At 46.5% G+C, this 16,458-nt stretch overlaps 1 protein-coding gene across 1 annotated transcript; it reads left to right on the forward strand.

Annotated features, from left to right (window-relative positions):
- The first annotated feature begins 11,711 nt into the window (after nt 1-11,711).
- On the forward strand, nt 11,712-13,051 carry LOC143366521 (uncharacterized). The gene is made up of 2 exons (XM_076807661.1): nt 11,712-12,355; nt 12,550-13,051. Exons 1-2 carry the CDS (start codon nt 11,712-11,714, stop codon nt 13,049-13,051), a joined length of 1,146 nt encoding a protein of 381 aa, XP_076663776.1.
- The last annotated feature ends 3,407 nt before the right edge of the window (nt 13,052-16,458 follow it).

Here is a 16,458-nt window from a genome sequence, read left to right on the forward strand (position 1 = left end):
GGTGATCTACCGCCGATCCCGGCACACTCTGATTCATCGGTTATTTCGTTATTCGATAATGGACGCTGTCTCCAGTGCGGCTGCTTTTCTTAATCAACCGGGGCTAATGGAGACCTTCGACTATGCCCGATACGGGAACACTCAGCAATGCTTCGTGCGCGCAAAAAGTGCGTTTGTAGGCTTTAGCCTCTTCGAGGTGCGCCGAAATACCCGCGCCAAACCGTAACCGCTGTTTCGCTTCACGAAGAAGGATAATCGAGGCTCGCGGTGGTGGTCGGCGCGGCATTAATAACGCCCTCGACAATTTCGACGGTGACCATCTGAACTTTCTTTGCCAGCCCGATGTAAATGAAAGGGTGCGCGTACTTCTTGGCCCCGCGAGATAGCCAAGTGATAATAAATGGCTTTGCAAGTAGCTGCCTAATTACCTTCGCGGACATTGCATGAACGTGCGATGGGGCCGCTGATATCACCGTAATTTTTTCCTTTTTCTAGAAGAAGCCGGCTACCGGTTTTACAGCGTCGCTTGAATTTACCTGGCTATTAATTAATACCGCGCCAATTAATTTTAGTCCCGGCATAAAAACGACATTCCTTGTAATTACAGTCGCGGCGAGTCTTGCCCCCGAACGCGGTTCCTCTTTTAGCCACGTGATTCCTTGGCGATACCTCGAATCGAATCTCCTTATACGTACGCGTTCGTATTAAGCGTTAATATTCTCCTGTGCTCGATTTAGTCGCGTGTAATAATGATAGTAGAGCGATATCTAAATTGTCCGTGGTTTTGATTTCAGCCGCACCTTGCAGCCTAAATGGACTGAACTTTATTTCTGTGTGTAAAAGCATTTGCTTCGTCACTGTAAGTAAAGTTAGAGGAGCAGAACAATGTTACCGATAACGCGTAGCATGGTCACCCAGTTTTACGTCACTTGGTCATTTTTCACGGTGCGTTGTTTCTTTCCACGGGCTCATGTCACTGTCAAGAACGTATCGCGCGGAACAAGCGTCAATAACCGATTGGAATTATCAGGCCACGATAGACACGTTCGACGGTCTTTGTTTATTCCTTGAAACGGTGATTGTAAAAGTTTCAACGCACGATAACTCGTGGATCGTTTGAGAGAAACATTAAAATAGTCTCAATGATTGTGCTGCCAAGTATAGGAAGACAATGACGATACGAATGCTCTATAGTAGCCTATAATAGAGTCGACTATAATAGACTACTGATCCAAATCCTGTAAGATACCTCGCTACACTGGTATAGGTACTAACAAATAGAGAAGCGCGATAACTCGCGTAAAAAGTGTCTGATCCATTTCAGTGTCATCGGGAATTCAAAAAATTATGAAACTTTGGGGATATGTAGAGGATATATAGGGTAAACCAACCTGTAATTGACCGCATACCAGTGAATGACCATTAGGCAAAGAAATGTCGATTATAAATTTAAACATTATTATATGTTTATAACTGGGGGGTAGTTGCACTTTTAGTATCCTATACTTTTAGTTACGCGTATTATGCAAACATTAATAAGTACAATTTTTATTAAAAGTATGCGGTCGTTTACTGGGCTTCTACGCGTTTTGCATTTTATAATTGATATTTTTTTTTAAATTACGATAAGAATAAGTAATTATCTACATAGAAATTTCAAGAGAAATAAATTGAAATGGAATTTCAACAGTTGTTTTATACATGAATATATTAAAGTATTAGTCATTCACTGGTTGGTTTACCCTAGATATGTATTACACAATTTCTTTTGCTCCCCAAATTTAGTCTACAGGGCGATATTGGCACCTGGAAATCCGGTTATTTTTCGATTTTGTGTTATAACTCGCGAGTAGTAAGAACTGCGAGTTACCAAATGATAGTCCTAATTAAAAGAAGTAACTTTTGCCTGAAACCTTTTTACCATCTCTTTCAGTTCGTGAATTATACCACAAAATTGGAAAATAGTCAGTTTCTCAGGGGTTTATTTCATCCCCTTACAGTGAATTTGGACAACAAAAAGAAAATGCGCGATACATAGGCACCTACATGTCCTCCACATATCCCCAAAGTTTCATAATTTTTTGAATTTCTGGCTAGGTGGTCTTCCATTGTTAGTTCCACTAATTGTAATTATCTAAGCTCAGCTACGTTACACTTTGCTAAATATCGGAGACTTACTTAGAAATGTAATTAATTTCCTTGTTGCACTGGATTCTACCAAACAACGAATCTAAATGAGTCACCGACGTAAGACGTAACACAGCCCCTCACAACGAACATCATTACCCCAATCCCTTTTAAACTGCCCCCCGGCTATCTGAAAGACAGAAAATAGCTATGCATTACGAGTGGAATGTGACTACCAACACCAGCAATTTTCTTTGCTCCTATCACTCAGAAGACCGAACGTTTAGATACGTTTCAGTTTAACTGGACTTACCGAGGACTAAACATTGTCCCTCTAAACATACCTTTTATGGGCTAAAGAAGGCTAATTCGAAGGAAAGTCGCGGAAGGTTCCTGCGGTGCGTGAACACCGTGCCGTTCAATGTATCATTAGGTAGTCATTGCGATCACCACGGGCACCGTAGTTGCAGGCACGGGCCGACGGACACGTAGGTAAGCCATACTGGCTTCATTCACGTCAGATGCGAGGCGACCACGTCATTTATCTGCCAACCATTCCGGCTAACGATGCATTGCCGGTTTGTTGGTCGGACCCCGTGGCAGCCTCGTGTTCCATGCACGTTTGCCAGCTGGAATTTGGATGTTTTTCCATAGTTTCGCTGTTGATTCGACAAGGTAGAAGAGATTCGAGAATCCTGGTGGACGGTGTTCATCTTGGTGATCAATGACATTCCGCAGTTCCTTGTCCATCGATTAAGAATTAAGCGCTGCCACTTGCTCGCCGAAAATACAAAATGCGAAGACACGATTCGTTGCGAAAGATAAAGAAAGAGCGAAAGATCTTAAGGCAGTATTGCGTACCACGTCGCAGCGTTAAAATGCATCGAGCCTGGAGCCGTGCTGGAGTGGAAATTGTGTTGTCATCTGTCGCCGTCAGAGGAGGCCGGAGGTTTTTCAGCGAGGCCCGTGGCACAGTTCGCTAATTGCGCCAAGTATTTAAGGTGCGTGCAAAATTTGGGAGTGGCCGGGACATTTGCGCGCGACGAGCTGGTGGAAGCGTGGCTGTCGCTCTCCCGGTAGCAGAGGAGTCCACTCGTTTCCGGAACACGCGAAACTCTCATTAGCTTCGTCCGCGCGATATTGCATTGCACTTTAAAGTCGTTCCTCGTTTCTTCGACACGGAGACGCCGGCTGCGGCCGAGAATTTAAAAGTCGTTCTGGCTGGCGGAGCGGAATTTGACCGAGGCACCCGAGAGACGATAACATTAATGCCTTTAAAAGAGAAATAATCGGCGAATCCGAAGCATCTGTGCCCCCTGCTCGCTATCGGGTCTATTCTGATAGCGAGGAATTTTTCTTTTCACTCACCCCTACCTGCAGGATCTGCTTGCAAGTGGAAAGCCAAATCGACCGTGTCCCGGAAATATCTTTTTCCTTGTTTCAAAAATTTGCGAAATTTTACCATCAATTTCAACGTTCAAACGAGTCCGCTCGATGTAGCGCAACATCGATATAGAATATTGAAATTATTACGCACTCTTTATTACGAGCAGCAATTTTACCGACATCAATTACATTCATACATATTATGCGCATTAATTTTATTCGCGCCTGCCAGATTATACCACGGCGGTAATACCACGCGAACGAGATTAATGTACATTAATTAAAGATGTGGGTACGCGTTAAAAGAGTGCACCAGCAAGAAATGAATTGAAAAGCAGGCCTTTGTGATTCAGTAGGTATGCGCTAACAACAATCCTGTGCGCGGGTTTATTCGTTGCGTTAAATCAGTGTTTCCCAACCTTTTCTGCGTCGCGATCCCCTTTTATAATATTCAAATAACCTGCGACCCTCCCCACCTCCCATATTAGGCAAGGTAAATTTAATAAGGTGCAGAAAACACATTAAGAATAGGTATTTCAGAATATAATTCTACCTGAATGATATTGAGAAAAAGAAACACTTCGCTACCCACAGGTTGGGAATCACTGCGTTAACCCTTTCGCTGCGTATTTAAATTTTCGGACGATTCTTGAAAATATGAATTTTACATCAATGAATAAAGTTTTTAATTTTCAGTTTCTCATTTTTTCGGAGAACATTGCTGAGTATCATAGTACAAGAGAATACATTTTTTTAATGCGTGGACTATAGTTAAATGAAGGACCTTTCATATGCAGACATTCCACGAGATTACATAAATGTCGAGATACCTGGCAACAAATTTTAATGATTCAATTAAATACTTACACGCTAACTTGTAAGGAGTTTATATGTTTAAAATTCTTGTTTGGCAGAATCTGATGACTTCTATCGCACCGAGAACAACCCGTTCCGTTTCACCGAACACGTCGCGATCCTTGTTCCTCCCGGATCTGGATTTTAATTTCGACTACCTATCGAACGATCGGATCTGCATGCGGACGATCGGGAAACACGAGCGCCAGTGGGCCGGATGAGCGGGCGGACGAGCGAAGCGGATCGTCGTGGCGTCGCTGGACCATCATCGTATCAATGCGCTTCGGATTGACAGTCCCGGCCATGATAAATGATATTCCGAGCGGCCGTATCCCCGGCGCGTATCCCCCTTCTCCTCGCGTTCGCCCTCGGAGTTCCGCGTTCACCAAGGATCCACCCCTGCTGGGCTCGAATCGGGAAGAGGGTGCCTCGCTCTCGGACCGCTCGCAGTCTCAACAGACACCAGAGAGAGGCTATGAGCGCAGAGAGAGAAGATATCTGCGGTGAGAAGTAAACACGTTATACAAACGAATGCGGGATCGATAGCTCTGCTCGGGATCCTCTCAAGAATCTCTCACTCTTTCACCCGTCCAGCCCCTCTCCTCTCCTCCCCAACCTTTTTCCGAGGGACTCTGCTCTCTTTCGGCTGCTTTACAGGGGGCTAGAGGTCTGGAGGGTCGTTGATACCTACTTCGTGATCAATAACCGGACGAAAGTAACACTCGGATTTACTTGGATTAAATGATTCAGCGGAGGAAGAGGGCTAGGTCCACCGAGTGGGACAAGGGTGTGAGGTGTTCGATGAACGCGATCGAAGGCTACGGAGCAGTTGACGCTAGAAGGGTTTGCATCAACAGGCTTGACCCTCCGCTTAATTATTCGGTTACGTGTCACTGCGCGATGTATGTTCCGACAGGAACGAAACGTTAACTACAGGGAATATAAATAGCTCGTGCTTATTACGCCACCTTTAGACAGAAAACTTCCTCCTTCCGCGAATAAATATGACGATGAAATTCGAAATAGCCGAGGAGAGCCAGGTCGTTTTCTATTCCACTTTCGGACCTCGCCTGACGGACGTAGGCAACTGCGCGCGTAATTTAGTAACGCGATCCTTCGGTCGTACGATGGAATTTTAACAAAGACTAGCACCTCTGCTGCGAAGCTACAAGATGTAACAACGGGGATGTAGCTGGATGGGACGTCTTGGGTGGCAACCGCGGTAAGTTCTCTTTAAAAAATTCATTTTACCAAACAGATCACTCAGTACAACGTAAACACTTCGACATCGATACTTCAGATTGTGCTTGAACGCAACTCTGGTCTCAACGTCAGACGGATTAGTCCCGTTGACCATCGCAGGCTAGAGCTGACGCATTTAAATATCGAAATCCCCCGGGAAGGGTTGTCGGCTCGTTCTGATCGCTTGCCTCTCGGCAGGCACTCGAAGAAACCTGGCAACGACGATTCTCGCACAATGCAAATCCCTCGGGTGCCTAAACAACGGGCGTGACCGACACACGAGAAATTAGTCGCCGACTAATAGCTGTCAATATTTACCCCTTCGACCCTAATCTCACAAGTACCCGCTTGGGATTTCGGCTCCGAAGAAAGGCGGAGAGCATCGCGGGCGATGTTCTTACCTGAGCCACACGACTGGGATTACTTAGGTTTACAGAAAGCTGGTTGAACGCAGCAGACTTCGAGCCCAAGGTGTCTACGGGCCAACTCCAAGTGGATCACGTCCGCGTGACAGCATCTGGCAAGCTTTTCGAAGGGAGAAAACGCAATCGAGGAGAGCAGAAAATTGTTGAAGAAAAGTCTGAGATTTTTAGAGCAAAATCCGCGTGACAGTTAGTTCGAAAATCTGAAATTTATTATGGCACGCAAATGTTACACGAGGATAACGGTCGAGAACGCGCACCGCTAACGTGAGAAACGATATTGGGCTTTTTGCTCCAGTTTTGTGTGCCTGTAGCCGAAAGATCGGCCGCCCTTTGAATGATTGCTCAGCGGTTTTTCCGCTCCGCCCCGAAACGCCTGCTTGTCTCGTCATTGCTAACGCTGCCATTAAAGCCGAAGTTTCCTAGCCGTGGGCACCCATTTTGAATTTTCTATTGCTACTGCAACACTCCTTTCCTGTCCTCCCGAACTCTCATTACCCAAATACACCCCGCGCAGGCTGCCGATGCACTCAACGAGCCATCACAATATTGAACAAATTTTCAATCCCACAATTTTATTGTTACTCCCTCCTTCGTCCCTGTAATCCTCTCCAAACAATCGCCGGTTCGAAAAGGCTGCTCGCGGACGAAGCAAACGCAGAGATTTCGAGGGATTCGTTCGTTAGGCGGCGGATAGACCCGTAAAGTGAGCCGCGGCGCAGCGCAAACAAAATATAAATCAATCGACGAATAATAGAGGCCGTCTGGCTTGATCCCGATATTCCCGAATTTCCCAAATGGTCGCAAACGCCGCCCTCCCCGGCGTCGAAAATTTCTGCCCCCTTGGAGAAAGGTACACGGGGCGGATTGGGGCACATATGTTACCCCCCCCCCGAGATGCCACGCTATTTCACGCAACGTGGAACCCCAATTTAATTTGTCCTGCGAGCAAGAATCCAGTATTCAAAGTAACTGGTTCGCCCCTATTCCGTTGGCTCGGGGGTCGCAGATGGGCGAACGCGATCGGAGACACTTCCGCTCCGTTAATTTTGCACTTACGAAAAGATTGCGCCTTAATTGACAGCTTGGTTCGTCCAGCAATTCCAGTGGCTTACTGCAACGCAGTGATTCGTTCCTTGGAAACCCATAGATACCTACTTCTACGTGTTAAAATGCTAAATGACTCGCGCTGCTTCCCTTCCATCGGCCTAAGAATCGGCAATTATTGGCTGTCGACTCCTCGTGTCCCTGCTCGAAGGTTGCTCGGCGCGCGCAAAGCTTTCCTGTATAATTAGCGTTTCAATTGGCTCGTCCGGTAATTCGTCGCAATTATCATTACACGGCCACCGACGACAGGCACCGGACGGGCATGATCGGAAATCTTAATTACACGCTGAAATCCATGAGGATATATCGCGGGGCTTGCACGGGCCCCGTCGTCTCGTTCGCGTCAGCTCACGGTCAGCCGGAAAGGAGAAGCGACGCGAGGGTGAAGAAAAAAAAAAGGGCAGGTTCTTATTTACAGCGGGACCAGACATAGCATTAAGCAAACTACCTGAACGACACCTGGGATGACGTACTGCAGCCAAAGTGCGCCGTCTTTATATTTTATGAGTCCGCTTCATAAATAGCAGCGTCCCTTAACAACCGGGCAACTCCAAGACACGCGCCTCCCCACGCGTTATCCCTACCCCGGCGGTGAAGAGGTGCCGCGCTAGCCGCGCTCGTTGTCTTCATCTTTCCCTTCCCCGTGTCGTCCGGGGCCTCGCAACACCATAAACAGAATTATTGCCAGCTGTTCCCCTGTTTTTGTGCCCGTCGCCAGGTAGAGGCCGACGTGGTTCACGAGAGCCTCGAGTAGTTACGAAAAATCCCCGGCCCTGGTCCCGGTTCGTCGACAATGAACAGTAAAACTTTCACCCGCGACCACCCTTACCGGATCTTTTCCGGAAATCTGTCACGCACTGGTCGAGCCGCGGTGTTGAAGCTTCAATATCGCAGGCTTTTTGTTTGGATGTTACACGGTTCCACTTGATTTCGGCGCTTGGACATCTTCATCTTTATCTGTACCCTCTGTTTGGTAGCTCGAGGGTTTATTCGGTAGCAAGGTAACAGAGATGGACTGTTACGGTGGCAAAAGCTAAGCAAACTAAATCTATAACGTATTTTGCAACTCTACATTTTCTAATTCCCCTAGTATATTGATGATTCCATGTTCAGATAAGCACCCAGGTGTCAAATTCCCCGTCTCCAACGACTAATGTAAAAGTTTCAAAACCCAATCTCAATAAAACACCGCAAACTCAAAATCCTTAGTAACCTGACATCTAGTGTTACTGATTTCTCTATATTTTTTGTTTCTCGAGAAATCGGAAATGAGATCATATTTCTTGAGAATTCTCGAGAAATTGAAAACAATATTGCAAAAATTATATTTTTGGAATAATGTTGATAATATTTATCAAAAAAACAAGAAAACTTTAACTAAATGATTATTCCTGTCTAATTTATACAAAACTTATGTAAATGAAAAAATAGGTATTAAATATAATTGGTAAATTTATTTATTTAATAAAAAATTTGTACAAAGCGAAACATTACTTTTTGGTTTTAAAATTTATTTTTAAATAGCACTATGCGTCTAATGTAGCGTCAGCGAATCTATTTTTTTTGTGGCAAAATCTGTTACTGTTATATTTTGACGTTTTATACATATCTAGCTTGGCTGTTAAATGAAAAAATGCGTCTTTTGACCCTTTTGGTAGAAATTCTGGAACATGCAAAAATTGTATGCGGGACACAATAGTCTTATCTCCTCTTTTCAATATTTCTTCTTTAATAGCCACAAGAAACTCATTAGGTACTTAATTCAGTATACAATTTTTCCAAAATTTTAAATAAGAATTTAAGAGCACCTTCTGCAGTTAATAATATCGAATTTTCTGTACTGTGATTTTCTATTGGAATACATATAGGTTCTAATGTTATTAATAAGATGTATTATAAATTGTAAATGTGTTTATACGTTCGCGCTTAACTAGTAATACATTCATTTACGAAAATAAATAGGTAGTTTATATACAAACACAAAAATATATAAACTACCTGCTTTATTACAGATTATATTATACTTAAGATAATCTAAGATTACAGGTAATATATTGTACAATAAATACAAAAATCAAGGCTCTTATGCCTGGCTAACCCAGATGAATGTGTCTATTTTCACAAAAAAAAATTTTATTTCATAAAATTAGTATCTAAATTCTGTAATCTAAAGCTAGTAATCACTAAATAATTAAATATGTAAAAAAAAATGAAGCGAATGCCTACTTAAGTGTCGATCCGTCCCACTGTGCGTCTGCTACATAGTTCTACCCCTCATCGGTATATACCTCCGATTCCCCTGCGTAATCGCGGCACAGCCCACCCGAGTTCCGCGCGGGCAAGGGAAATTAAGTCAATAGGTAAAATCATTTACGGTGCGCGAATCGTCTCTCCACGTCCGACCCCTCGTTCCTTCCCACAAGTATCGCCCTTTGCGGATTATTATTTATTATCATCGTGGCCGTTCCTCTCGTACACACGCGGGCCCGGCTCCGACGTTGTTCTCCCAGCATCATTTGCGTCCCGGTGTGCGTGAGAGGTAGGCTACGTGCATGGAGATCCATGGGTGTGCGCGTGCAGACGCGTGTCCATCCTGATCAGCCGCTCGGAGTCCCCGTAGGTTTGGTCACCGCGTCGAACGCATCATCAATCACGTTTTTTCGGGGTTACTTTACTATTTATAGTTTGTCCGCAAGGCCGTCTATTATCTTCGGCGAACGATAATTGTTTCCAAGCCGGCCCTTTAACCGTAAGCCCGATCATTAGCGTCTCCCGCGCTCTGCTCCACGATTGCGTCTCACTTAATCCTCCGTTAACCGGCCGGAGATCCTGCAGCCAACATATTTTTTCCGCCCTTATTACACGGTTGACAGCATCGATAATCTTCTCGCCTTTCTAAACAGAAATTAATAGGCACGAGGGACAATGAATATCAATCTTCTTATTGGTGAACGGAACCGCAAGTTGTCGGAAGTTTTAGAGCCTCAAAGTTGCGTCGGCGAGATACGAAGCACCAGGGAGAACAGTACGGCTAATTGTCGCGCGAAAGTGTTGAGAAATGTAAGATACCTATGTAAGAAAAAAAAGACTGTGCTTCGTTCCACGAGAGCACACGAATTATGTATGTAAGTACTTTGAAGGGTGGCAGAAAGAAGATTTCGATTATCTCCGATTCGCTAAATGTATCCCTCTGAATGGAACAGAGCCTACTTTCATAATTCTTCAGCTTTCCTCGAGCGTTCCCCTTCGCGCGAGCGCGCCGAGACGAAAGTGGGATTAATGAAAATACAGAAGGTGAACGGGGGCTGAAGAGACGTGCTAAATGCACGTGTATATAACAGGAAAGAGGAGAGAGAGAGGGTTCAGCAGGGTTGATTAATCGTCGCCGGTCAGGCTTCTAGAAAGAGACGTCACTCGCAAGACTGCCTGCGTCTAGCTTTACCGAGCGTTCTTTGTTTACTTGCTCGAAATATCTATTTCAATCTTTTCCTACCCTTTATAAAAACATTGCGAAACCTAAATCTCCTCGAAGCGGAGCTACAGCAGCATTCAATGACGAGAAGTATTTATCGAATGTTATTTCTCACGAACGCAATTAGCCAACTTTGAAAATTTCAACAAATTCGCTGGACTAAGGTCTCGTTTCCAGCTTGAAATATTCACCGCTCCTTTCGCCAGTGCGTCGTTAAATCTTGCTTATCAATTTACCGGATTCTATCAGTGGATCTCGCGAAGCAGCTTCCATCCAAGGGGGTTGCTCGTCGCCGATAGGCCGATAGCGCGTGATCTAGCCCGCTCGAGGGGGCTGCACACATGGCAGGCATTGTACGAGGTCGGGCGCAAGGGGAGCCAATATGGGTTTTGTGTCAATAGCGTTAATAGTGGGAGGGGATTGCGGCAGAGATCGAAAAGCGGGTGCGTGTATCGGGCACACGGGGGTGGCCTTAACTCTGAATCAAAGGGCAGCTGATAGAAGCGAGAGCCAGCTCCCCTGCGGTAGCCACGGGAGGCGCTACGCAGACCCCCGTACCCGAGGGTAGTCTCTGCCCCCTCCACCTCCGCAACCTCCCCGGGCAACCTCTGTCCGCGTGGTACGGTAATAAACCGGTGAAAGTTTGCCGGGGTGCCCCTTTTTGGCACGCGTGGAACCCCCTGTGTGTACCGTGGACGGTCGAAATCGTCACGGGCACAGGAATCGTTTCATTTCATTGTAAGTCGGCTTCGGTGCCTGGCGAGGGCTTCTCCTCGCTGTCCTTCCCTGGAAAACTCCAAGCGTACCTCGGACACCACCGCCAAACGGAATACCTACTGCTCAGTGACACTTTGCCACCAACATCGTGCTTGTTCCTCAAACGTCTTCGAGTGCAACCGTCTCGCCTTGGTGACTAGCCAGTGAACTCGTTCAAAGTGACAGCGACAGATGAAAATTCCACGAAGTGAACCGTCCACGTGACACCCTGACGCTTCGAGTTACACGTTTTCACGCGCTCCCCGCGAAGTGCTTCGTGTCAGCGTCCCTTGAAATCCGTCCAGCCGTCTTTTCGTGATCTGGAATCCAGTGCTTCCGCGACGATGACGAGCTCCGCATATTTTGCCAACAGCGAGGCGGACTACTGGCCCTATCAGACGCCGATCTGTGATCGATCCGCCGAACAGGTTGCGTACCCCGATAGCGCGTATCATGCCACGCATCAGCAGCTCCACTCCAGCACGAATTACAGCCAGAGACCCGCTCAGGATGTCTCTCCCCCTTCGAGCCTCCTCGAGACTCTTCTTCGACACGGGAAGGAGGCCATAGGCGATGGCTACACGAACTCTGCTGGGAAACCAGTGACGCCACCGAGTGCACCGACTATTCCGCACATCCCTTGCCAAACGCCGCCGTACACGCCGACCTCCTCGACGGACAGGACGTCGCCTATCGCTGGATTCTTGTCGGAAGCTCAGGAACGCGTTCAGCAACCGGAACCGCGGAGTGGATACTTGCAGAGCTATCAGAGCTACCCCGCACAGCCGCATTCTAGTAGCTGCGTCGCGCCGGCAATGATGACGCCGAGCTCGCCTACGGATTATGCTGTGCAACAGGGATACGCTGGCTACGTGAACAATAATAACAATGGCAAGCAGAGCCCTAACGAGGTTAACGAGTACACGGACGATCAAACGCAGCGGCAAGTGGATTACGCGTGGATGAAGTCTTCTTTCTCCAATGGTTCGTAAAATAAAGAACTTTATAGCTAATGCTAATATTTCCCAATATTATGGCAATAAATCTCGACGCTCCTTCCCTCTGACATTTCAAGCTTCTGGATCTAATTTGCTATTTACCATATAAACGTAACCGACGGCTTTCCTACTTGATCATAATCCAGGAAACTTACACCTCTGTTTCAGGCGACACGAATGGCAGCGGGCAGAAACGAACCCGACAGACGTACACCCGTTTCCAAACTTTGGAGCTCGAGAAGGAGTTCCATTTTAATCGATACCTGACCAGAAGACGGCGCATCGAGATAGCCCAGGCACTGTGCTTGACCGAGCGTCAGATTAAAATCTGGTTCCAGAATCGGCGGATGAAGGCGAAGAAGGATGGCAAGCTCGGTTACAGCGGCTTGGAAGCGAACACGGAGGACGTCGTCTCGACGAGTCAAAATGGATCGCCGATCGACAGCCTGCTGGCGACGGGAACGGCCACCACACCGACGACGACGCCGACGACGCTGATGAACGCCGGCCAGACTGTGACTCCAGGTCAGCAAGTTCCCAGTATGCAGGAGTATCATCGTCTTCACGAAGCCTACCTCCATTATCGCCAGCACCAGCCACACAGCATGTACGATAGCCAGAATTACTTTCAGAAGCAAAATTACGGAGCTCAGATGATGAAGCTCGAGCCACACGCTGAGACGTGAACGCTTTTAGGAATAATTATGCTTCGATCCCCTTTGCTCATAGATCTCAGTTACTGTAAATAGCGTTCCTTGAATTGACTGATAAAGTATGGAAGACTGGTTAGCGTAATTATTAACGTAGCGCAGCTCCCGATACACTCATCTCGCTACTCTGCACACCCAAGGGGACATTGGACTGGTAGTCGGTGCTACCTCGCGAAAATAGTTTATATTAAAATATCAGGAGTCTGAAACTACCATCGGGCCGTGGACAAAGCGATCCGAGAGCAGAACCGGGGCGTCGCAGTCGATCGATAAGTAATCCGAAGAAAGGAAATTACGAGGAGCGCACGACAAAGTTCGACCTTTACGGCGGATCGTGAGGAGAGAATGCCGTTCTGGGCAAGATCGGGCCAGCTGACCCTGCAACCACTATGATTTATGGCCGAATGAGCTAAACAGCCGAGCATCCTGTAGTTCAGGTATCCCGAAAGCGCGGCCGTTCACGCCGCATTTCGCCGGCCACGGTCACAGCCGATCGCCTCGCGTTATACCGCTACGAAAGACACTCCTCCGCCTCGAGTACTGGCAACGTCATTTCCAAAATATTTTGACCGACACGCGAAAATTCATACTCGGCTGATTAATGACGCTGACTCAGCGTCGCGCGCGCTACCCGCGTGCCCGCTTTCGTCGCGCCCTTCGGGCCGTTTTCGGCGAGGTGGAAGCAAAGCACTGTAAGTACACGGAACACAAACATTTACGGAAATTTCGACGCACTTGCAATCGACATATTTAGGTTTAACGCGGTTGTAATAAGATCTTACGAGCACTGTGTCTTTGACGTTCCATAGCTGGATTCTGATTGTAAGTGTAAAATTTGTAATCGGGAAACGGAGGCAACTGAAGAGGTAGCTACTTGAGCATAAAGTAACGAGTAAGATGGTCTTGTGGATGGGCAAGATTGCAATTAGTAACGAAGCGACGGATTACCATCGAGAAGTGTTTGCGTGTGTTCGTGAAGGGACGAGAGCTTGAAACTTACCGATGCTTCGCCACGAGTCGAGGAACAGCGAGACAACGTGGGGAGCCGAAAAGTTAAGGGATGGAGAAAGGTGGGGGGTAGCTTAGCAGCTGCGCCGTTCACACGAAACAAGATGGCGGAAAGCATTCCCCGTGCGTACACGAGCGTTCTTCTCGCAGTTGTTTTTTGTTTTCAAAAATAATCCCTTCAGTTTAATTTGTTATCAATGTTTTTCGTTCACATCTCATTCAGCCCACGGTGTTTGTGTCGTCGCGAATTACGGACTGTTGAAACGTTAACGTTGCTAAAAAAACGCGAGGTGTGTTAGGAGGGAATAATCGAATGCTATCGACCGCTTGAAATTTAATCGCCACCGTACGTGAAACATTGTTTTTGTGCAAATACTTGTGTTCCGTGGTTTATTTTCATCGGAGTCGCGATGGTAATTATTTGATGCGTACATGTAAACGATGCTACTCTTTTTTCTATTACAGCGTACGTGTTCACTGTTTCGTTGCAATAGCATTCGAGGGAATACGATTTTGTGAACGACGTACGCGAGTAATGCAACATGTTCCTATTAGTTAGTAACGCACTGTAAATACTACGACTTATTAGTTAACGTCGTAAAAGTGATAAAAAAAAGAAGTAATAAACGAAGGAATGCTCATTCTTATTTATAACGATTGTAGATTTACAGGACTCTTTATCATTAATACGCATTTATTTATTAAGACTCTAGAAGCATTGTGGCAAATTATAACATCCCTGCGAGACAAACTGGCGAATATTTTTTTAACTATATTTTATATCAGATACTAGTCGATTTAGAGTAAGTTCTATAAAATAATATTTCGGCAGGGCATTTTGAAAGTAAGAATAAAATATTTGAAAGGAGTTACAGCTAGAGATTTAATGGCAGCCTGCAATATTGTAAATTTAAAGAAAATTTCTTACATCATTTAGACCATCAGCTTGGTCACGCTAACAAAAACAGTTGAACGAGCCGGCTGAACGGGGAATCGTGTAAGCGTTACGAGGCAATCGCGAGGTATCAATGGGGATCTATAAAACATTTTAATGGTAAGCACGGCTGCCCCTTATCACGAGGATTCGTCGTACTTAAGAAGAACTCGACACTCCTAAATATAGATTCCGGCGGTCTTTCTTATGCAAACCGCAGGATCTATGGTGGCGGAGATGTGCCATTTGCGAAATGGTCACGGACTCTCGGGCAGAGGTGGGGAAAAGGGAAAAGGGGCAGGGGGCCCGAGAAAAGGTTTGTATGGCAGTGTATAGGTAAACCTACATTGCAGAGCGCAACCCTGGGACGAACGCCGCCAGCGAGCGAACCTTCGGCTCCTAGGGGTTGGACGAAGAGGGCAAGGGTCGATATTGTGCTTGACAGATAGTTTCCCATAGCTCCGGCAATCCATCATGGCCGGCACGCGGATACGTATTGGTTTTTCTGCAACGCGTCTTAGCTGTGAACCTCGAATTGAATATATTTTTTTCTCTCTGGCCTGTCCGGGTAACCCGCGCGGAATTTATCAGCTCCCTCCTGCGCGCCGCCGCCTCTCCAGAGGGGTTTATATTTTTTCAACGAGCATTCAAGTTTTCTCGGTTTCAGCAGCTTTTGCTGTGCGATTGGAGTAATTGGATATTTAATATTTATTATGCTACGCGGGTCTTATCAATGATAAAATGTCTGTTAATGAAGTGCGTGTCACTTGGAGGATCTACTCTTTATCCACCCCTGTCAATAGTACCACGAATACTCTGGAATTATCCAGCCCTCTATTTTATAAATGCCTGTATCCTCTCAGGCTTAGCTACTTGTGGTACTCTCAATTCTATTCACCCCTGCGAAAGATGCAAATAGATTTTGCACTAATTCGCAGTCGGTTAACACCCAGCATCAAGGGCAATAATCACTCGCCGGGACTCGCCTCGCTCCGGCTGCCCGCTAGATTACGGGGGTGCAGGGGAGCGGAGAGATGAGGAGGACGCGCAAAGGGTTCTGCTCCTTGTTGCAGAGAGAATAGCATAACAGATACACGTGTCCTGGCAGTTCTGCTTTGCGACACGTGATTCATGGGGGTCCCGATACGTTTTTTACACCTGCGACGGCTTTATTAGAAATTCTAATTTGACCAAGAGGGAAAAAGCGCGGGGAGAGGAGGAGAAAGAGGGAGCAGAAAAGAGTGACACGCGGCCGCGAGGCAACGCTCCTCGGAACGGACCGAAATACTCCGACCGTGGCCGACTTCTTCCTCCGGATCCCTTCGATGCCTTTGGCTTTCATTACGTCAGTCTGAAATACATCGACGTCCTGAAGTGATGACTTCGTTATCTCGGACGGGGCCTCAGCGGAACCCGTCCACGAGACCATGGGACCCTCCGC

The sequence above is a fragment of the Andrena cerasifolii genome, chromosome 2 (assembly GCF_050908995.1).
Source record: "Andrena cerasifolii isolate SP2316 chromosome 2, iyAndCera1_principal, whole genome shotgun sequence".
Taxonomy (NCBI): Eukaryota; Metazoa; Arthropoda; class Insecta; order Hymenoptera; family Andrenidae; genus Andrena; species Andrena cerasifolii.

Excerpts from the sequence above, each read along its gene's own strand:
- LOC143366521 (XM_076807661.1), top strand. The coding sequence starts at position 11,712 with ATGACGAGCTCCGCATATTTTGCCAACAGCGAGGCGGACTACTGGCCC. Across the intron at positions 12,356-12,549 it reads TCTTCTTTCTCCAATGGTTC|CGGGCAGAAACGAACCCGAC; the intron begins GTAAAATAAAGA and ends CACGAATGGCAG.